This window comes from Pelmatolapia mariae, linkage group LG7, assembly GCF_036321145.2.
Source record: "Pelmatolapia mariae isolate MD_Pm_ZW linkage group LG7, Pm_UMD_F_2, whole genome shotgun sequence".
NCBI lineage: Eukaryota > Metazoa > Chordata > Actinopteri > Cichliformes > Cichlidae > Pelmatolapia > Pelmatolapia mariae.
Genome location: NC_086233.1, coordinates 63,122,312 through 63,146,375, shown reverse-complemented (window position 1 = coordinate 63,146,375; position 24,064 = coordinate 63,122,312). Strand labels below are relative to the sequence as shown.

Below are 24,064 nucleotides of genomic sequence, written 5' to 3'. Positions count from 1 at the left end.
ATGAAGGATGCCGTTGTTCAGCGGGAGGTGTTTTGCACTCAGGAATCTTGTTCTCCTGTCAGTGACTCTGGAACTCAACATCTCTAAGTTTGTGTTTTTTGTTTTGTTTTGTGTAACCACAGGCAGCCGTGGTGCCATCTATAAATGTCATCTCACTGTGTCCCACTCCCACTTCTCTTCTTCACTGTGGGAATTCTCCAGTCACTGGGATTTTCCTGGCTAAGTTCAGACGGAACACGGCAGACCCCATCTGAGCTTTACAAATGATCTGCGTCATCACACCTCCAGTTCTTCAGCAGACTGTAATCTGGACGTTTTCTGCATGCGGGGTTTAATGTTACACAATCATGTATTTTCACAGAAACTGATTCTCACTGATAACCTCTGTGCCAAATCCGAGGACGTCGCTTGTCTGTTCAGAGTTAAATTGTGCAAGAAGTGCGCTGTCTGTGTCGACATCTTTAGGAAGATAGCTGGCTCTGGTTAATGGTGCTACAGCTTGTTCTATAACTGATAACTAGTGATTACTGCTGCAAAGGTTTCCACTGATTTTTAAGCAGATGAGCATTCTGTCTGTAACCTTCTCCATCTTTAACCTTTGCTTTCTTTTGTTGGTTTTTCTTGTGGCACGTTTCAAAAAGTGACAAAGCTCTTGTTTTCAGTGGTCATTTTACCACTATATTCAGCAGTCGGCTAATACACAGGTGCATTTTTATTTAATTGTTTTCATCCATAATTACAGGCTTTCCATTTTGACTTTTAAATTTACATTTATATTTGTCAATTAAAAAAAAATCAAATATTTGCATGTAGGTTAAAAAAAGTGTTCAAACATGACATTAAAATTGTAATTAAACTTTAAACCAACTTTAAACCAAGTGGTAAACACTGGTGACTAATGCAGCGATGCAGTGGAAAAGCTGGAATAACGAATAAAGTGCGGATGTAAAAACTCACGGCTGAAATCAAGATGTTTGTAAATAATCTCTTTGTTTACATGATGCATCACGGTCGAACGGGAAAAACCCAAATCAGCTAATTGCCTGTTAATGAAACCTAATTACAGCATGACAACAGTATTAACTGAATGTAAACACACCTGATCAAGATTAAATGACAACACATTAGCGTTTGGATAGACTCCGTTCATCACAATAGGTTTTCCCTGACTGTAATGGCACGCTTTGAGAGGAGACGTGTTATCAGCCACAGGAGGCGTCACAGCTGGACGCTCACGCACTTCTTTGTTTGGCTGTTTCTGTGAGCCGCTGAGATAACGGTCACCTCCCCGAAGCATAGCTGGTCTCCTCCTCTGGACACAGGCACAGCCTTCCCCCCAGCCTCTGACACACACACACACACACACACACACACACACACACACTTATCAAGCGAACATGGCAGGAATGCAGGCTAGGTTAGGCTGCCATGGTGTGAGATAAGTGTGTGTTTGTGAGACCTCACTCTAGCTGTGTGAATCATCTTTGGCCTCGGTGTGGTGAGCACTGGTGCTCTCCTCCACTCTTTCCATGGTTGGATCTTACTGGTGTGAAGATGCGTTCCTGTGCTGGGAGGGAACGAATCCTAAAAAGAATTCATGGTCACGACAGATTTTGTTCCTAGCAGAAGAAATTAGTCTCTTATTAAAATAAATCTTGAAGGAAAACCTACAGCGTTGTTCTCTCACGAGCTATGAACCGTCTGCTCGTCATCCTTTCAGTCTAGACTCTTCTGAGTCATTGTCCTAATTATGTGGAGATTTGAACGGAAAGAATTTTATTTTTACCCTCTAGAAATGAGACTCGGTTGGCTTTCCAGCTGAAATATAAGATGCATGTCCCGTACTCACATTTTCTCACCAAACCAGCATTTTAAAATAACGGTGATTGATTGTAATTTTTACTCAGGCTGCACAAAACTGGGGGGGGGGATATTTGCACCAAAGCTTTGCAGTTGTTCCTTTTATAAATTTTTAAAATTGCATAAAAAGAAGAGGTTGGTCACAGGATTTGCAGTGAAATGAGGGTCAGAGTTGGGCTGAAAATCCAAATCAAACACAAAGAAGTTGGAGAATGATGCCGGTGGATTAGCATAGCTAATCTGGATGACAACACCCGGTAATGCTCGTTGAAGAAGGGATGAAATGAGGTTGTTGTAATTACATAGAGTATCTAATATCTCTGATGTCTTGGAATAATTGTTTACACGAGAAATGAGCTGGGCGATGTGGACTAACAAATCACATTTTGGCATTTTAAGGCTCGATGACTCATTTCAGCCGGTTATGTAAAGTGGTCTAAAACTTCAGTTCTAAATCAAACCCAGTGCTGAGACTTTTAGGCCTCTTTGGTGAATTCAGACGTTTTCCCTGGTTTATAAATACAGTGAGTTGTACTGTGTGCTGTAAATTGTACATTTTGAAAGCGTTTGCACACCTGTGCTGTAGCTTCACGTCCGACCTGATCGGGTATAGCTGCTGATGTTGGGGTTGTGTGTGCAATATTTATTAGGTCATACATATTAAAATATGACATGCTTTTTTTTTTAACTTAGACCTAGCTAATACTGGGTTGGACCTCCTTTGCCTCTTAATTCTTCACGGTACAGAAGAGTATCCTGTTGTGCACAGCTGGACTGTCGTTTTAACAAATGCAGCTGCGTGGCATCGCTAAATTTGCAGCCAGCTAAGAATAAACTTGCTTGAGAATAAACTTTATTCCACTGCCGTCGAGTTCTTATTTTCTGAGGTGCGACTGCAGGAGGAAGACTGGGCTGAATGGAAAATGTCACCGATGCATCTGTTGCTACACAGCAAACAGCTCACAGACTGCGCATAGTCTGGAGCAAGTGCTGAGTGTGGTCTCGCTGTCAAACTGTTGGATTGCAGCTTAAAATTCGAATGAACTGACTGTGGTATGTTCATTAATTTATAAGTTTAGAATCTCATTTACTGCAGATGCTCGAGTCTCGCCTGAGGTGGTATGGACATGTGATTCGAAGCGATGAGAACTCTGTAGCAAAAACGGCTCTGAGGTTCGACCCAGAAGGACGCCAGCCTCGAGGCGGACTGAAGAAACGGTGGATGGACAAAATCAAGGAAGACATGAAGACCGTCAACGCATCACCTGAGGACGCCTCGGACAGAGCCAAATGGAGAAACCTTTGCCGAAGAGCGGACCCTGCACCAGCGGGAACAACGCCAGGATGAAGAAGAGTCTCATTTACCCCCTGGAGGCAATTTAATAATGTATGCTTATGTACATGCTGAGGGAAGATGCAGACGTGGACGGTTGAAGAGGACTGAATGAGCGGTCGCTCCCTTGTACTCACCCGTGACGCACGTGCAGCTGGTTCGTCATAACATAAAGCTCATACGTGCACGTCACCAAATCCACAAATGGCACGCAGATGTCAGCACGGACCCTTGCACTCACTGTGTGGCCATGAATTTTACGTGTCTCTGACCCTAGCGGACCTGTGAAAGGCTTTGATTATGCGTGCTGCTGAGTATTGAAGGCACGCAAATCAGGAAGCCAAAGCAGCTCAAATGCCAGTTAATGTGCAAAGCAGCAAAACCATCTGAACTGACATTTAAAGAAGAGATTGAAGCATTTGTTTAGTAAAAGTATGTTGGGTTTTTTACTTGATCTCATCTTGGTGCACGTTTTGAATTACTAAACAGGGATGGTAATCCAATAATTTGGGTCTAATTTGGCCTCTTGATACTTATTTCTGTAGAGATCCCATGTCTGATGGGAGCCCACCTCGAGGACCTTCCAGGTGTAACCTGTTTGTTTCCTTTTCACCTGCTATTTTTCTACAGTGCTCCTCTCTAAGCAGCTTCCAGGACCAAGTAAAGGTCCAGCTTGACTTTGTCTTGTTTTACAGAGAGAGCCATAGAAAAAGGTTTGCAGGAAGTTGGCCAAACAAGCGGTCTGCATAAAGACCGGTCTTGCTTGTCCCTCTGTGCAGACGATCGGGTCCATTAATGTCCAGGAACCGGAGAGGCAGAGCGGCTATAGTGCTGCAGCCATTCAGCGTGAGCCAAGCAGCCAACCAGAGCCTCCTGCTGTTTCTGCAGCCACGGCCTCTGCTGTGTTTTTGGCTGTGATGTCATCTCAAAACAATTCCTTCTGCTCTTCTCTTACAAACCTTGATATCTGCTGCGAGACCCTCCACTCGTACCCAAACATGCTTCCTGTATCTTACCGTCTATAAGAATCCTGCATCAAAACATTTAGTCTGGAGTTAATACCTCCCTCTATTAAATTACTCTCCCTGGCACAATGTATACAAAGGCTGTTTTGTATTCTAAGAATACCACTCGAAGTCATTAGGGTTGATTTTTGTGAGTTGGGAGGGGGCGAAGCTGAATAGGGATTGGTAATGGAGCAAAAGGAGAGCTGACAACAGTAAACCAGCCTCCATCTCCTCGCCGTCACCTGCCTGGCTCCGGTTGTGTTATTTGTCAGGTGAGCAGCAGGAAAGCCATTTGTCTAACAGCCTAAGCGTGCCTTTGTGTCTCTGAGGCTACGTGAAGATGAAGGTCATGACTGGAATGCATTGTAGAGTCAGGTGTCATTAAGTAAGCAGTGGAATGACTCTGTGTGTGTCTCCTTTGTCCCCTCTCCCTAACATGCAGACTTGAGTGCTTGGAAGCTCCGTTCTGCTTTAAAACGGCACCACAAACACTTTGTTGGCTGTAGAGCTACAATTTACAATAAACTGACCCTATTTTTTATATTTGACTTTAAGGAGCATGAATGAATGTCACTCTGCACTGCTGTCTTACAGTCCTTCTTTAGGTCAACACCGTTTCATTTCCAAAACACTGTAATCTGACGCGCATTTGGGAAAGTGTGTCCAGACGAGCTGCGATTTCTCACGTAAACAAATCAGATTTCTGTACTCTTGCCACTTTTTAAGTCTGACAGAGAGTCAGATGGGGCTGCGGTGGAAGGCGTTCACACCGAGAACCATAAAGATGTCAAAAGGTTCCTCTTAGAATGCAGGTCAAAGATAAAGCTGACCTCGGAGGAAGGATGAGGAAGAAATGCACGCACGCACACACACACACACACACAGAATATTGGTAGGGGGTTGTAGTGGCCAGACAGGGGCAAAGGCTGATCCCCTGATGGGTGTCTTTCAGTGCGTCCAGGCTGGGTGGGAATAAGATCTGACGGGTGTGAAATGGACCTCTCTCTCCCTGTGACCCAGGCGCCCGATCGGCCAGGCCTGCTAACACTGTTGCATTGTCCTTCAGATTCTCAGAGAGCCTCTATATCAAAAGTGTCATAATGACAAAGATGGGAATGTATGAATGCCTGAGGAAGTCTTGCGGTGGTGTTGATAGCATTCAGTTAATGTCCCTGATTTGTAATGATGTGAAAGGCATCAGAGATTTTAAATGGACCTCTTAGCTAACACCTATTCAAAAGCCACTGGTGGGGAAAATGGCTTGGCCACTATTTTATGTCTTTATTAGCTGTTTTGTTGTTTGTTTGTCTTTTAAAGAGGTTTTGGGTTTTTTTTCCCACCCAGCAAAGTGGAAAGTCCTTGAAATACCGACTGAACCCCTCTCTGTGCTTAACCAAGTCTTGTCTGAGATGATGACATCCATTTTATTTGCTGGGAGAGAACAGATGGGCAGCATTGGCAGATAAATGTCACACTAAATGCAAATATAGCGCCTTGTTGTTTTTGTGGTTGTGGCTGTTCTGACCGTTCATGCTCTGCCCCTCTGCTTTAACAGAACACACCGTCTCATTGGTGGATGATGACGACAGTGTTTCTCTTGGTTATGTTTTTATTTATTTTCTGCTCCAGGAAGCAGTGCGATCTGCACATGGATGTTCATGGATTGCAGTTTTCTATTTAGAGGACTTTCATCAATCTGCCTCTTCTGCTGTTTCCAGATATTTCAGTTTATGTAAGATTCTGCTTTTGGTTTTCAGACTTAGTTCAAAAAACTGTCTCTAGAGACTCGTCGCCTTATCGGCATGTTCGGGTGAATGATTGGAGCACTTTCAGGTATATGGAGTGAATAAATGCTGTTTGATTGGGAAAGTGAGAGTTTCCCGATGCTGTTATGATTTGACTAGAATTAAACAACTTTTTATTGGTAATGATAAAAACATGTTGGAGAACGTATGCTTCAACGTGTGTTTGGGTCGTCTGTGAACGTGATCAATAAGGATACAGTTGTTGTTCTTTTGAACACCAAAAAGCACCAACTTGACCAAACCGTCGATGACGGTGTTGTCAGTCTGCCTCTATCTAGTAGTGTCTGGCATGCTGAGCCCATATACCCGGGTTGGGGAACTCCAGGCCTCGAGGGCCGGTGTCCTCCAGGTTTTAGATGTGTCCTTGATCCAACACAGCTGATTTAAATGGGTAAATTCAAGTTCTCCAGAGGCCTGGTAACGAACTAAACATCTGATTCAGGTGTGTTGACCCAGAGTGAGATCTAAAACCTGCAGGACACCGGCCCTCGAGGCCTGGAGTTGGACACCCCTGCCATATGGGGTCAGAGCATTATCATTCCCAACGCGTAACATACTGATGATTTGCCCCGCCCCTGGGCGTCACATGGTAATGCGAAAGGTACCCTTCCAAGTTCTTATGAAATGCTCTGGGTTGTCAGTTGAATCCAACAGAAAGCCGCTCGTGGCGCTAAGACACGCTCAAGCAGAGGCTCCAGCTGTCCATTCCCTTAAGCTTAACGCTATTACATCGTGTTTCCCAAAGTGATTCAGGATCAGGAAGTGAACAGATTTAACATACATGATGATTTGTTAGGTTGATGTTCATGTCACATGTAAAACACATGTATAGATTCATTCTGACCCGTCTCACGCCTCAGAACGCGTAACGTGCCGACCATTTGTCTCAGTCGTCGGTATGTTAGGTGATGGGATGACGTGTTGTTCACGTTACAGGTGACTCGACTGATCATCTTGCCTGATCCTTTCTGCCCAGCAAAGATCTTTTATTGCTCATTGAGTTCAACAATGATCTGCTGAATATATCCTGAAGGAGAACTTGAAAATGTGACTAAAGCTCCAATCAGAGCTTAATAATGCAAGTAATGACAGTGTAGGCCCAGGGAGGTGTGGGTGCTAATACTGGTGCTCCTGTCAAATGTCGTGGTGAGGTATAGTAAGAAAAGAGAAATTCAACTTTTTTTCCAAAGGCTAATGGTTAATTTTTTTTCTACATCTCTGACATGTTTTAAAACGAGGAGGAAAAAAGCGAGCAAGGAAAACAGCAGAGAGGAGTAATTTGCATAGCAAATGGTTTGCCACGTTGCTCCAGCTGACTCATCTGCTTTCCCTGTTGCTGTTCGTGCTGCCCTGAAGCTGTTGGTGAAGAGCTCTGAGAATCCATCATTGCTTTTTGACTTTTGCTGCCATTTCCGTGTCTTTGGAACATATAATGCAATCTGTGTGAGGTTGTATTCTGTTACAAGCATGCTGATAATCCCCTGTGTAACCTGAAGCCACTGACATCTGTGGCTTTACAGGTGTCATCCTGTGAATAATCGGTTTTGCTCAGGTTTTATTTTAGCTTTTAAACTGGTAATTTCTGCACGATGGTCATGATGTGGCTGTGTACTGAAAGCTTTTCTTTTGCTCTTCAGATCCAGAATGCTGAGAAGAGGATGAATCCTCCAGGTCATCTGAGACATCAAAGTGTCTTTGCTGCTGTCCCTTCGCGACAGTCCTCGGGTCCGACCGGGGTACCATCTGCTTCCCCTCATCCCCCCCTTTGTCCCTATCCAGATCCTTCCCCCCTTCCCTGCCCCCAGTAGTGACCATCCCAGAGGGAAGGAAAGGCGACCCAGCCTCTGTAAATATGCCTGGATGGAGGTCTCATTGGCGTCTCGTTCTCCTGAACTCCCTGACCTGTGGCCTGGAGATCTGTGTGGCAGCTGGGATCACATACGTTCCTCCACTGCTGCTGGAGGCTGGAGTAGAAGAGCAGTACATGACCATGGTGCTAGGTAAACTAATTACTAGGCCTTTTCGGCACCTCGCAGTGTGGGTGTTTGCATGCACTCAAGCCTCACTCTCGTACACGTATTCATGCTCTCTCGTCGTTTCATCTCTTTCTGTTAAACATGAAAGGCAAAGGTGGGACCGCCCACCCTGCAGGTTTCAGCTCCGTGTCCTGTCTATCTCCTCGATGGTTGGTTCAATGACGATATGTGTTTTAAATAATAGTTTCATGGTATAATTGATACGTTAGACACGAGAGCTGGGAATCAGAGTGACTAATAATCAGCATTTCCTGTTTCCGAGTTTCTTTGACAAAAAAAAAAATAAACAAACACACAAAAAAAACAGACCAGTATAACAAACTTGGTTTTTGCCTTGAGCTAGGCCTGGCTGGTTGGCAAGGACTGAATAGGAGACTGTCCTCGAGTCCAGCGGCCCCCAACCGTTTTAGCGCCATGGACCGGTTCAATGTCCGACAATATTTTCATGGACCGGCCTTTAAGGTGCGGCGGATAAATAATACAAAATAAAATTATACGACCAAGACAAAAACTGTGGTATTTTGTAAATATAATAATAAAGGCAAATTCACTGTGTAATTGTCTAACTTTATTAGCAGCGATAAAAACCCTGAAAATCATAAATTTCACAGCCTGGTACCAAACGACTCACGGACCTGTACCGGTCCGTGGCCCGGGGGTCGGGGACCGCTGGTCTAGTCTACTAACTCTGAATGACACATCATCTCCAATAATAATATGATATATATTGTATATAATTTATATAATAATACCTGGGTGTTTCGGCCCAGATATACTGTAAGGAAACACTGATCAGTGATTCTGTGACACTTTATACATTGCAAACTAATAAACATAATAATGTCTGTGCATCTGCAGAAAGATCAAAAGGACACAAAGCAGGGTTTCTGTGAATTTCGTAGGTTTTTGCTGTAGTGTAAAGCTATCGGCATTAATTTTTGCAGAAGCACTGTATATGAGATCCAGTGGCAGCTAAATTTGTGTGTCACAGTGGGGGGTGTAGCATGGGAGTGCGAGTACGCCTCGGGGCGGCCAGCTTCCATTTAGGTCATAAAAACATAATTGAGGTCTTTATGGAGGTAAGTGGTCAACTCACCTGTTTTGTCAGTGTGGCAATCAGGCAGCAGGGAGGAGAACTGTGGGAGGAAGAGCCACGTCCTCCAGACCGTCAGACACACAGAGCTGCTTCATTCAGTGTTTGGAGCCACTGTAATGTGAACATATTAACCCGACTTTGTTGCTTACATGAAAATACAGTTCAAACATATTTCTTTAAATCTAACGGTGCTCTTGCTTTTATTGATATTTGCTTTAAAAATACCATAAATTGAAGTAGTAATATGTGACTACCAGGTGCTGCCATAAATACTAGGCTTTGATTGAACTCCTCCCAGCTCACATATGTGTTTTGTCTTTGATCTTTTTCACCTGTTTTGCTCTGCATATTTCACACCTTGGAGTATTTGCAGTTGGTGAGAGCACCATTACAGTTCACCAGAGATGGGCAGTAACGCGTTACAAGTAACAAGTTACAAGTAACAAGTTACAAGTAACGCATTACTGTAATCCGATTACTTTTTTCAAGTAACAAGTAAAGTAAGGGATTGCTATTGCAAAAAAGTTAATTAGATTACTGTTACTTTCCTGTGAGCACGCTGTGTTACTGCGTTACTAAAACCGTGATTTTTTTTTTTTTTTTTTTTTGCGAGAGTGTCTCATGACAATGGCGTAAGCGAGTGCGACGTTCGTGGCAACAGCTGTGTGCAGATCAACAATGGATCATATATCGAGTGCGGGAGAGAGTATGAGCGTGCAGCGTTTAAAGCGTGGAAGTACTGACCTTACTTTGAGTTTGATTCCGTAAAAAGTTACAAAAACATTAGCGTCCGCTGTTCACTGCGTGGGAAGAAAACTTCTTTTTACAGCGAAAAAAACCCCTAAACCTCAGAGCAAGCACCGAGTGCGCTGCCGCTGGAATGGGAAACTCACAGACAAACTGCCGTATCCTTCCACTGACCGCTACGCTGCACCAGGGCAAACCTCCGCCTGCCCCACTCCTGCTATACAGGTGAAAATACAGCAAAAGGACCGCTGAGTCTTTGATTTGATTTATTTTCTGCTGTGTTTTACTCGCATTTATTTGAAAGAGTGAGTGTAAACATAAAAACCTATTTTATGTTATATGCTGGAAATAGGTTTAAATGTTAAACAAATTTCTTCCAGTCAGAGAATGTTGCATATAATTAAATTTTTGCTTGATGCATAAAGTTAAAAGATTAAAACTAATAAAACAAATTTTAAAAAGAGACTTTTTCCATTTGATTACATTTTATATGATGGATTATGCAGAAAAAGTAGAATTGGGCTGAAAGATCTATTTCTTTATTACCTATTCAGGTTGTAAATCATTTTTTTAAAAAGTAACTAAGTAACTAATTACTTTTGAAAATAAGTAATCAGTAAAGGAACAGGATTACTTTTTTCGGGAAGTAATCAGTAATTAGTTACTGATTACTTTTTTTCAAGTAACTTGACCAACACTGCAATTCACTAAAGCATAATTGACTTTGCCTCTGGTGCTGTATGTATTTGAGGCTTATTTGCTTACGCCGGTGTGTAAGGACCTTCCCACCACAGGTTTCCAAAATGCCCACTGGACCTGCAAAATGTATAAATGGAGAGCAGGAATTTCACCACCGGGACTGATTCCATTGAAAGTAATTAATAGGTTGTGTCACGAGTGTAGGGTTAGATGATCTTATTGCCTATAACCGATACCGTTTGTGCTCGATACCGTTGCTCGTTTGGCTCTCAGCGAAGGCGGTCGCACTTTTCTCCTCTCCTCCTTCCCCTATCTTCCCTGCTTAGCCACTTATGTCCTTGTCTTGTCTCGTGCTTTTTTTTCTTCTTACTACCCTGGAACACTCTCTCACAGCCGGTGTCTAAAACCTAAAGAGAACTATGGATTTGATCAACTGGTCTCTGAATGCTATTGACACCCTCTTCTCAACGAGAAGTTTGGGCTCGGGAGAGCCTGAGTGCCCTGGAGGGACCTTCCCTGCTGGATACACGATGGACGGGTGGCAGACATGGAGGATCGTGTGCCTGGCGGGACTGTCGATCGAGGACGCTGAAGATATCTACCTATTCGGAACCATGATAGCAGGGTTCTTGCTGATCGGAGCTGGCTTGGCCCTGGCTTATCGGAGAATCAAGACAGCGGGACTGACTGCTCAAACCCCCACCAAGCTGCCTGCTGAGATTGGATTGACTGGACGAGGCGCGGCTTCTCAGAAAGGGCTCACAGACGGGGACATGGTCAAGAGCTTGGAGGCTATTGCGGCTGCAGTGAATACTCAGAATAACATCTCTGAGCGGATACTGGGACACATCAGGGAAGAATCAGCTCAAATCAACAACTATGGGCGAAAGTTGGACAACATCACGGATCAGTTGGCTGCGGTCGCGAGGTCTCAGAACCGGCTCTGTGAGCAAAAGATTGACAAGACCACGGAATTGAAGGTTAACAACATCATGGAGAAACTGACGGCTATCCAACGGGAGATGGAGAGATCAGTGTCGGAGTGCTAAAACAATACAGCTCGAAATTCTCATGAGCTGTTGGAAAGAAATCACCATCTTAATACGGCTACCCCTCCGGCGCCAGCTGCGGGCTCAAGGCTGGAGCCGATCAAAACAATCCGAGATAACGCCTGTGTTGACATTGTTCCTCCCCATTCTAAGGCCACCTGGGTTGGCTGGCAGACTGTTTACTTAGCCTGGCAGGGCGAAGGACACTGTCTCCGCTGAACTATGGACACGCACACACATACACTTACACTGAAAACCACACACTTATCCCCCTCCCTTTCCAAACGCCTTCGATGCTTGTTTCCTGTGGGGGAACACGGCGGGTCTACGTGCCGCGCTGGATAAGATAGCGCTGTGCGAGGCGGCTGCTGGGTTTGCTTCACATTGCTCCTTACCCATCACCCTACCGTGTGGCTTGTTATGTCTTCCCAATGATGTGTCACATTTATGTGCTTTTTTGTGCAGAGGAGTTTTTTTGTTTCCTGTTCTCGTGCTGTCCTACCATGGAAGCATAGCATGAGAAGGGGTCTCTTTTTTTCCTCTTGTACTTTCCCATTGTAATGCACATTTCAATGTTTTTCTCTCCAATGCTACCAATCTCCGACTGTATCCCCATGTGATGTTTGTGTGTCTATGTAAGGTCGGGGGGGGTCCCATTTCACTGCAGGACCCCCCTGCATGTGACGAATAAAGCCTTGATTGATTGATTGATTGATTGATTGGTGTGAGGCGTGATGGCGACGGCTCTCAGTAGTGCAGAGTGGTAGACAAAAGGCCATTTCTCCAAACCCGCAGTTTCTTCAGCTCACACTCATTTGGAAATCAAACTAATAATTTCCCCTTTGATGATGATGATGATGATGATGACGGTAATGGATGTAACTGCTCTTCACACAAACACGTTCTTTCCAAAAGAGTGCAGAGGTGTTTCAGCTGTGTTGGGTGAATGTCAAGATGCTATTATTAAATTATAATGAGGCAAATTACATTTAATGTGGATCTATTATTAACGATAATTTGATTTGAAGCATTCTCTTATTCTTGGAACACGAGCTAAAAGTTCACCTTGATTGGCAGCCGGCTGGTAATCAGTCCCTGAGATCGTTAGCACTACCCTTTGAGGAGTTCTTCAAATGAATACATTTATTCACAGGTCTGAGACTGCGTCCACACTGGCCCGGATAGATTTGAAAACGGCGTTTTCGTCTGAAAACGCTCCGCGTCCACACTATCATTTTCAGTCGTTTTCACAGAGTTGTGCGTCCACATTGAAACGGCCGAAAACGCTTACGTTCCAGTCCTGCGCATGCGTGAAACGCAAGACGATTCGGCCTGCCTCATTTCTGTCTGCCGCTTATTTACTTTCCGGCTCTTTGAAACGTCGCAGAATGTCGAGGAAAAGCACCGAGTTTCTTAAATGGACTAACAATGAGGTGGAGTTGTTGCTGCGAGTAACACAAAAGTACAAAGTTACCAAAGCGAGTGAGAATTAAAGAATTTGAAGAAAAGCTTTCTGGAGCATGTACAGGCTGATATTAATCTTTAATAGGGCTGTCAAACAAAACAACTGCTGTATAACGCCCTCCGCTATCTTGGTTGAAGTGGTCACATGACTGCATCACATGACTAACATGCGTCATCGTTTTCGAAAGTCTCTGTTTTCGCTGTCCACACTGCGACCGTTTTCAAAATGCTGCGTTTTCCTTGAGCGAAAACGCCGTCTCAGTGTGGACGGGAGGCCAAAACGGAGAGAAAACGATGCGTTTTCAAATGCAAACGCATTAGTGTGGACGTAGCCTGAATCGTTGGAAGCTTCAGCCAAAGGTGGTGAAGCTGAAATGGGCCAAATCCCCTGCGCCACTACATCCCAAAGGATACTCTATTGGATTGGCATCTGATGGCTGTGGAGGCCATTGGAGTGCAGTGAACTTATTGTCGTGTTTAAGAAACCAGTTTGAGATGTCCGAGCTTTGCGGGATGCTGCTTCATCCTGCTGGAAGCCATCAGAGGATGTAGTCAGTATAGACAGGGTCACCAGCAATACTCAGACCATTACACCAACGGCACTGTTGATACAAGGCTCCATGTATCTGTGCTTTAATGTTGTTGACGCCAAATTCAGGCAGAAGTCAATACTTATCCAACCAGGCAACATTTTCCCAATCTTCTGTTGTCTAGTTTTGGTGATTGTGGCCTGATGCTTGATTTGAACTTCAGCGGGTTGCCTGCATACCATGTTGACCATCTGTATATGCCTAAATACTATGAGTTGCTGCCATGGCATTGGCTAATTGGATATTTGCATTAATGAGCCGGTTCGGTGACTGCGGTTACAGGGAAGGCCCACTTTAGTTGAAATTGTTCGACATGTGGACTACGAACTAAAAACGAGTTCATGACCTTTGGTCTGCAACAGCGTTTCGGTGGGTGGTACGTGACAAAGTAACATCCCCACTGAGGAAAAAGAGACGATCACTGTTATTCACTTTACCTGTCTGATTGGACTGTTAGCGTTTGTACAGTGTGCTAATATGAATAGTTGCTTTATCCTGTAAGTGCAAATGGCATTCCCGTGGTCCTCACTACAGGCGTCTGTTTGAGACGTTGCCTTGTGACTGTACTGATGATAGATATAATTCCACCGTAACAAAAGGCTCAGAGTGCACAACAGAAATGGCCATTCAGCTGTATAAAACAATATCCACTCCTACTCTTGCACTTCTCTAACAGCTGCTTGTGATATGAAGAAAAATGATTTCATTGTAGCGTTGCTCTCAAACACGCTGCACTGTAAGCCAATCTGGAAATGGCTTTCAACCTAATTCCTATATGCTTGTATTATAATGGAGTGCTGGGATGTTATTTGAATGAAGATGGATATCGTGTCTTGGGAGGCTTATAGCTAATTTCCCCAAGCAGCAGTGTCAAGTTCTCCGATGGCTGCTGTCTACTGTATCTAATAGCCATTTGTGGTTGCTTCATCCAACAGTAATTACTTTCTTTCTCTAGTTTCTCCTACTGGGGCAGAGAGCGTTCTGCTTTCTAGCATTTAATCGGAAGTACGTTTAGTTGAGCAGATGTGACGCTTTTTTATTCATTGTATTGGCTGTTTTTCATAGCACACATGCGTGTTTCTGAACTGGAGCTTGCATTGTGTTTAGGAGAGGTAAGAGTGTGTGGTGAGTGGGGAATGTGTGATGCAGTGACACTTCCAGCTGTAGATGATAAGGATTGTTTTGAGGGGCCTCCACAGCTGCAGAGGGAGAAATGTGATCGAGGGTAGACTCGCTGGCAGCAGCGTATTTGTTCATCTTTCTCGGTTTACCTACCTGTCTCCATTTCCCAGTTTAAGTGGCTCCTTTCAGTTCATGCTTTTAAGTATTCTCTTCATGTTTCACCTTCTTGTCAAACTGCAGAAAGAGTGCAAATTGATCTTGCTTGTGTGTCCATGTTGTACTACTTTTTGAACGTTAGTCTCTTTGGAGACAAAGGTGCCACCGTTGGTAAGAAACTCACAGGCCGACTTCAGAGCCATTAGAGTCAGACGAACTTGGGAAAAGGCATCGTGTTCCCATGTTTGGGGCTCTGTCGTTTAGCACAACATCCACTTTCCAAGAGAGCCTGTCTGCATTTCTCAGTGGGCGATGGCCTTTACGTTGGGGATGGGCTTAATGGGGACCAAGTCAACACCGATAATCAGACTTGAAACGAGCATAAACTTAGACGCTATCTGCAACCACCCTCCAGGTGCAGCGCACAGATCCACCAGAGCTCGGGCTTTCTGCAGAAACTGGAACTTGCGGTTAAGCTGGATCAGTTTGAAGGAGGAACGAGAGCGATGACCTGTTTCTTTGGTGGTAGAATTGATCTTTTCGGGTCTTTCTGACCTTAAGTTTGTTCCCCATATTTGCTGCTTTACTTTTACGCCGGACTCTAACACACACGCGTGTCACGTTAGAGGTGCTGCAGAACAGCGTTCATGATTAACAGGCTTCTGTGTATTTTTATTTTTCGTGCGTTCTGTAAACACTTAAATGAAGGACAGCGTGGCCACTGGGCACACACAAATTCCTTTTGATGAGAGATGATGTAAGAGTACTTCACGGGGCACCTTCTTAAATGTCAAAATCTAGCCCCGAGATCTCATCACATTAGATCTTGTGTGGACGTCTGTGTGTGGACCAGCGTCTCATGGTGTGTTCTAATTAGCCAGACCCAGCCACGTGTAGAGGATGACTGCTACCTTCAGGCAGCGAGCCATCTGTAGGAACCATCACCTCAGCAGTCATTAATGATGGCAGAGAGACGCATGCAGTTCACCCCTGAGGTCGATAACAAAGAGGATCTAAGGCAACCAGTAAAAATCAGGCTCCACTCGACCAGTTCTAGTATCTTTTAACCATACTGGTGTTTGTGGCAAAGGCATGTTTGAGTTGATAGGGATTGCTTTTGATTTTTCCGCCACATCGACATCTGTGAATACATGTTTTCCCCAACATTGTCTGTTTCTTTATACTTTGTCTTTGCATCTTATGGTTTGTTAGTATGATCTCTGACTTCTGTGTTTGCCTGGTTGTACCTGCAGGCATCGGGCCAGTGCTCGGCCTGTTGTTCATCCCCCTGATCGGCTCGGCCAGTGACCAGTGCAACAGCAGTTACGGCAGGAGGCGGCCTTTCATCTGGCTGTTTTCGATGGGAGTCCTTCTGGCGCTTTTCATTATTCCCCACGCTGACATCCTGGCAGCCCACGTTGCTTGGGGTGGCCGCACGCTCCAGGTGTGTAAAATGTTTGTTTGAATTTGAGTTTTTCAGACAAAGGGTAAATTCTTCCCGAGAGTTTTTTCGTTTGAAGACTGTGTCCTCCATGTAACCTTGTGTTTCCTCCGTGTTCCAGGTGGGCTTCCTGATCCTTGGTGTTGGGCTCCTTGACTTCTGTGGACAAGTTTGCTTCACGCCGCTGGAGGCTCTTCTGTCAGACTTGTATCGGGATGAGGAGGACTGCAGCCAAGCCTTTGCCATGTTCTCCTTCATGGTGAGCTTGGGAGGCTGTGTGGGTTATTTGCTACCTGCGCTGGACTGGAGTCACGGCCTCCTCTCTGTTTACTTGGGAGGCCAAGCAGAGTGCCTCTTTTCCCTCCTCATCCTCATCTTCATCTCCAGTGTGCTAATCACCATGAAGGTGTCCGAGGAACCCTCTTGTGCCAACAGCGGCTCGGGAGAGTCGGGATCTCTACTGGAGCCGGGGACCGGTGTGAAGGAGGCCGGCCGGTGTGGCGTGCCACGCTCGTGCTGCTACCTGCTGAAGTGCAAGCTGAGGCTCCTCAAGTCTGGACCCCTGATCTGCTTACTGAGGACATGCTGGTCCATGACGCCGGCCATTTACAGGAGCTACTGCCACGTTCCACGGGTGATGAGGCAGCTGTGCGTGGCTCAGCTCTGCAGCTGGATGGCTGTCATGTCTTTTATGCTTTTCTACACAGACTTTGTGGGTGAAGGCCTTTACGAGGGCGTGCCCAGTGCATTACCAGGGAGTGTGTCCAAACAAAGATATGATGAAGGTCAGATTCCTCTTTTTACATTACGTGCATATGATGTAAGATTTATGTCTTGCATCTTTAAAAATGTGTTTCTAGCTCTGTAGACAGTATGGCATTGCCAAAAAAAGTCTTAAATGCACAAATAGCTGATTACCGGTGCTCGTTGTGCTGATCGGATGCAGGACGTGTCCTCCTTTTTTTTGTCATCGTGGCACACGGCTGACCTGGAATCCCGTGTATCTGTTATCATGCATCCGTTTCTGGTTTGTCTCAGGGTATCTGATGTAGACAGAAACGATGGCTCAGACTAACACACCGATACAACACTGCAGATAGGATTGTGAGCGTTTTATGAAGTTATTCGTTTTTTTTTTTGTTGTTTTTTTGTTTTTTTTTAAGCATGTCAAGTAAATCCACTTCAAAATTTCAGGTATTGTGCTCCACTCCTGCTTAGGGCTGTGCGATGTGTCGAAATATATCAGATGACAATATAAAAAAATTTATCGTTTCATAATACAGTCTAGCTTTTATTTCTTGCTGTCGTAAAACGCCTTTTACTGCAATATTTCTTCATTGTTTTAGATGACTGTTTGCTTTGCAACAGTCACCGCGGCACCACAGAAAGACCAGCCAAAGCACATCGACAAGCTCGTTTCTAAACGAGGGGCTACGCTGTGCAGAAAACTGCAAATTACGCAGCAAATGGGTCCCCACCACAGAAAGCTGCTGAGCTGTTTGATTGGACCTGAGTGACCAATCATGCCAGGCAGAGGCAGGACTTGGTGCCAACCAACTTTAGTTATTTTTATTTATCAAACATTTAATTTACAAATTTGAATTAATTTTAGTTTACGTAATTTGACAGTTAAGCCATGTAACATTTTTTCTGTTATAGCCTGCAATTAAAACTGTCACCATCATCACCCACAAATATGTTATTTACTTTAAGATAGAGCTGGGCGATAGAACGATAACGATATGTATTGCGAAATAACTTTTTCTCGATAGAAAAAATAAACTATTGCGATAGACCTTGCTCTCTTAAAAAAGAAAAGAACAGCCAATCCAAATTAAGTAGCGCAGAGCCGAACCAATCACAGCCGCAGCGTCACGTCACGTGACTTGTTACGTACAGCACAAGTGCCAAGCCGCACATGTGTAGTTGTTTGGGAAGCAGCCAGCCGGGCTGCCCAGGTAATGGAGGAAATGAGTGTGCCGACTAGAGAAAAATCAACCGAGAGCGTGGGTGACCAGGTTACCGAAGAGAAAACAGATGATGGTTCCAATGCCGGAGAGATTGTCGAACGGAAGGGCCATAGAAGTTCCGTAGTGTGAAGGTATTTCGTAGTGATGTGTCGGTCGCGACTTTTGACGTGAACGACGTGATCCGGCTCCTTATCGCGAGCCGTGGGGTTTTTTACTTACCTTCTCTCACCCTCTCTCTCGCACTTTTTCCCGCTTCACTCCGCACGCGAGCCTTGTGCTTTGCGCTGGGAAGAGGGGGGAGGGGCGGTAGTTACACTCGCAGTAGCACAGGAACAGAGCGGGAGGGAGAGAGAGAGAGAGCCAGGGACAACAACGTCACATTAGAAAGGTATAGTAATCATCCACAACTACTTTCAGTTGCAGATGATAAAGGATTCAGAAAGTTCAGAAAGCTATACAACAAGGAGAGATTGAAAATTTCCTTTTAGTTCTCAGTTTATTTGATATTGACAAAAGTTAGTCAATTTTGTCTGTTCTTCTGTAAAACAAACTAAGATTTATTTTTAGAATTAACATTTTGTTTCTAAGTGGAATTGACAATTTAGTCTGTTTTGTTTGTTCTATTTTGAAACTTAAACGCTTTAGCGGCTGCCTTTTGTGTAGTTTGCAATATTTGCCTTTATTTATCTGAAAAAGTCTCATATTCCTTAAGTACATCTACCCTGTTGAACTTATTATGGGAAATAAATATTAAAATCAAGACAAGCTGCTGATTATTTCACATTTTACTTGTGAGCAACGGCACATTTAAATCTTACAAATATAGTTATTTGGCTTATATCGTGATATATATCGTTATCGCCTGAAATGAAAAAAACATCGTGATATGAAAAAATCTTATATCGCCCAGCTCTACTTTAAGATCATATAACCATACAAGCCCACGCGTGTTCTGACGTCTGGGTTTGTTCTTCCTAATGTGCAAACGTTTTCCTAAAGTGCAGCTGTGCCCAGAAAATGTTATTACCTAAAACAAAATGCAGCAAAGCAGTAATGGAATACATTTTCATTACCTCCTCCCACCACAGCAGGGATAAAGATTTCACTAGTCAGTCAATCAGCCACCACATTAGACAGCCACTGGGGGGCGTGATGATCAGTCTCCACGAGGAAGTGGCATCCCAGCAGAGATGATATCTGAAGGATTCAAATGCCACTTCATTGCTAAACACTCATTTCTACCATCAAGTACCTCACCTCTCTGCCCAACAGCTTTCAGCAGAGGAATAATACTGGCCTCCCTCTTTGTAGGAGGACCGCATCTCTGCAGGATGAATGGCTCGATGAATGGCTGTGGAGAACAGCCTGGATCTCTGAATGCTCTTGTGCATTTCTCCATTACCTTAGTACCTTGTTAGGGGCTAAATTCTTGGTGAAGTCACTCAACTCTCTGCAAATTGGGGGGTACATTTTCTGTACCACCTGACCAGGCATATGAAGCCTTTCAGCTCACCCTTCCTCTCAGTGGAACAGGAAAGGACTGGATAGCATCCATTTTCCCAGCTTGTAGCTTGACCCTGCCTAACTAACAACAAAGCTCAGGTACTCTATGGGTACCTGTGCAGCGGCGAGGGTTGATGCCCAACCCAAGAGGCTTTATGTTGTAGGATTTATTTACTCTTCCCAGGCCCAACTGTACACCACCACATCATCCAGATATTCTACTGAAAATTCTGACACATCGCTCAGCAATTCAGTCACTGAAATGTGGCTGGCGCCCCCTGGAGGCCAATGACATAACTAAACGGGTACATACCCTCGAAGGCTGTGAGTTCTCTTACCTCTGGTGCTGAGGCCAGCTGCCGATATCCTTTAGTTCAGAGTGCTGATGTGTTTAGGTCCAAGATGTTTTTCCCAACAGATCATCGATTCTAGGCGTGAAGCACGGATCAAAGTCAGACATGGAATTTAAATATCTGAATTCAATACAAAATCTCTGCATCCTTCTTTGGCACCAGATCAATAGAGCTGCACCACTGGAAACGTCAACTTTCTGCAGCACTGGTACCAATCACTCTGGAATCCTGTAGCTTCTCTCCTGAACCGGAGCATCTTCCAGCTGACTCGTATTTATATCTGGACAAGAGCCGTAAACGCTGGGGTCCCACCAAAGAAATCTGGGTGTAAGAATGGTTTCCTGCTGGGGACGGGACAAATGAGATGGGTCAACTGAAACTGCCTCTTCTTGGCTCCATGGGGAGATTTCTTAGTTACCTCCTCGTCATTTACTTCACAAACCAACAACTGACGGTGTACAGACTTCTGACAGTCCTGGAACGTAATTTGGTGGATTCATCCAGCCAGAAAAATGTATACCCTGCGTTTGACCTCCACCCCGTCCCCCCCTGTTTACCTGCTTGGTTGAGTAACATAGGTCAAAGCGGCCATTATCTATTTAAAATAACTTGAAAGTACATGTTCCCATACTTTTTGGCAGATATTATCTCTTTATCTTGCAGCAGCTGTCTACGATACACCGAGTGGCTGCTCAAGTGTCCGGATGACAGAAACATGAATAATCAAAATTCCCAATAAATATCAAATAAATACTTAAGAGTTTTTGCACAAGTTTGTGCTTCTAAATATGTAAGTGTTTTCTTAAAGTACAACATTTTATCTGAAGCACAAATATGCTCAGGAAAATGACTGTTATGACCTTAAAGAAAATATAATTTACTCTAAACCAGTAAGAAATCACCTCTTCACTACAGGTAGCTAAACCTGTGTAGCTGTCCTTCCTACACCGCTACCATATATACTATAAATGTATCCTTAAATCTGGGGATCCTCCCCCCCTTTACCTTTTGCCCTCTCTCATTTGACATTTTTATCCATCCATCCACATTCTTTTCATACTCCTCTTTGTCCGCCTCTTTCATTCTTTACTTTGTTTACTTTCTAATTTTCTTCTGTTCCTAGTCCCGGTGCTTGCTGGACCATGAGGAATGTCACACTCAAAAAGCATTAATGTCAAGGAATCGGCACACAAAGAGCGTGTTCATTCAAGTCAACTAGACGGCCAAAGCACACATATCTGAGGTCTGAGTTTCATTTGTTTAATCCGAAATGCAGCGACTGTTATTACGCCACATGTTCCATCTGCAGATGTTCCTCCGGATGACGGTGATCTGCGTTGTTTACAGTTGCATGGCCCCCTTTTTTTCTTAAGAGTAACCACTATGCATTATCTGTAACATCTGTACCACAGAAAGTTGTCTTTGCACAGTACAGCTGATTCAGTAGCATTCTGGCTCCCTCCCTTATCTGTCTGGGCTACAGTTTCAGTGCTCATTACATTTGGTAGTGTTTAAAAATGGAGCTCATTAACTTTGCTTTCCGGGAGTAATATCATAAACATACTCTTCCATGTTAAGTTAGCTGTTGCTTGCTATGCTACTGAACTTCTGACCCTGACTGTTTACCAAGAGCACCTGGAGGTCAGAACCACAGCTGGGAGAAATAAATAAATAAAGACATTAGCATTTAAGCATGAGAAACTTGGAAGGACAAACTGGGAACATAAAAAGCAAGTCCTTTTTAAAATAAAGTCTTACCACTGACTGTTTTTGCCCTTCTTTCCTTTTTTTGGGCAGCAAATCTCATTACTAAACAATTCTGAGAATCTTTATAAAGATGGAAATGTTTTCATTTTAATATTTTGAAAGCGAGAGAATGAAATTAAATGGGCAATACTATTATTAGAAATTATATTTGCAGTGTTTCTAATCATTATATACAGCTTTTGAATAACTGTCTACTGTGAGCTGTAATATCAAGACTTTTGTCTATCTGGTTTTAGATGCATCACATGGTTAAAATTTTCCACTTGCTGTTAAAATTATTTAAATTCAATTCAGTTTTATTTATACAGCACCAAATCACAACAACAGTCGCCTCATAGCACTTTATATTGTAAGGTAGACCCTACAATAATACATACAGAGAAACCCAACAATCATATGACCCCCTATGAGCAAGCACTTTGGCGACAGTGGGAAGGAAAAACTCCCTTTTAACAGGAAGAAACCTCCAGCAGAACCAGGCTCAGGGAGGGGTGGGGCCATCTGCTGCGACCGGTTGGGGTGAGAGAAGGAAGACAGGATAAAGACATGCTGTGGAAGAGAGACAGAGATTAATAACAAGTGTGATTCAATGCAGAGGTCTATTAACTAGTGCTGTCAGCGTTAATCTCGTTAAAATGACGTCAACGCCATAACCGCATTAACGCGGCAAATCTCCGTTAGCGAGTTAGCACGGCTTGCCCTGTGCGTGGGGCTGCACGGCGTTGACGCGTTAGCGCGGTTAGGTCGTTAATGCATTAGTGCCATGCAGCCCCATGCACGGGGCAATCCGTGCTAACTCGCTAACGGAGATTTGCCTTCCTTTCATATCAAACATCCTTGAAAGAGTAGTTGTCAAACAGCTAACAGATCATCTGCAGAGGAATGGCTTATTTGAAGAGTTTCAGTCAGGTTTCAGAGCTCATCACAGCACAGAAACAGCTTTAGTGAAGGTTACAAATGATCTTCTTATGGCCTCTGACAGTGGACTCATCTCTGTGCTTGTCCTGCTAGACCTCAGTGCAGCGTTCGATACTGTCGACCATAATATCCTATTAGAGCGATTAGAACATGCTGTAGGTATTACAGGTACTGCACTGCAGTGGTTTGTATCATATCTATCTAATAGACTCCAATTTGTACATGTAAATGGAGAGTCCTCTTCACACACTGAGGTTAATTATGGAGTTCCACAGGGTTCAGTGCTAGGACCAATTCTATTTACATTATACATGCTTCCCTTAGGCAGCATCATTAGAAGACATAGCATACATTTACACTGCTATGCAGATGACACCCAGCTCTATCTGTCCATGAAGCCAGGTAACACACACCAATTAGTTAAACTGCAGGAACGTCTTAAAGACATAAAGACCTGGATGGCCGCTAACTTTCTGCTTCTTAATTCAGATCAAACTGAGGTTATTGTACTCGGCCCTGAAAATCTTAGAAATATGGTATCTAACCAGATTCTTACTCTGGATGGCATTACCTTGGCCTCCAGTAACACTGTGAGGAACCTTGGAGTCATTTTTGACCAGGACATGTCCTTCAATGCACATATTAAACAAATATGTAAGACTGCTTTCTTCCATTTGTGCAGCATCTCTAAAGTTAGAAATATCCTGTCTCAGAGTGACGCTGAAAAACTAGTTCATGCATTTATTACTTCCAGGCTGGACTACTGTAATTCATTATTATCAGGAAGTCCTAAAAACTCCCTGAAAAGCCTTCAGTTAATCCAAAATGCTGCAGCAAGAGTCCTGACAGGGACTAGAAAGAGAGAGCAGATTTCTCCTGTATTGGCTTCCCTTCATTGGCTTCCTGTTAAATCCAGGATTCAAAATCCTGCTCCTCACATACAAGGTCTTAAATAATCAGGCCCCATCTTATCTTAATGACCTTGTAATTAGAGCAGGGCGATATGACCAAAAATATTTATCACAATATACATTAGAAAATTTGCGATAACGATATAACTGACGATATAATTGACACTAGACAAAATACTTTACAACTCCACAACTTTTTTTTTTCACTAATAAAATCTATGTATTTTCACTTAAACA

General features: G+C 43.9%; 1 protein-coding gene across 4 annotated transcripts in view; it reads left to right on the top strand.

Annotated features, from left to right (window-relative positions):
• Positions 1-24,064, top strand: part of zgc:77158 (solute carrier family 45 member 3) — a 44,167-nt gene that overhangs the window by 12,373 nt on the left and 7,730 nt on the right. For 3 of the 4 annotated variants that reach the window (XM_063480171.1, XM_063480172.1, XM_063480170.1), the window contains exons 2-4: positions 7,643-8,005; positions 16,218-16,408; positions 16,527-17,190. In XM_063480171.1, the coding sequence (XP_063336241.1) occupies positions 7,858-8,005; positions 16,218-16,408; positions 16,527-17,190 (1,003 nt within the window). In that variant the 5' untranslated portion in view covers positions 7,643-7,857. The remainder of the gene's footprint in view (positions 1-7,642; positions 8,006-16,217; positions 16,409-16,526; positions 17,191-24,064) is intronic. The other variant, XM_063480173.1, reaches the window with a different exon arrangement.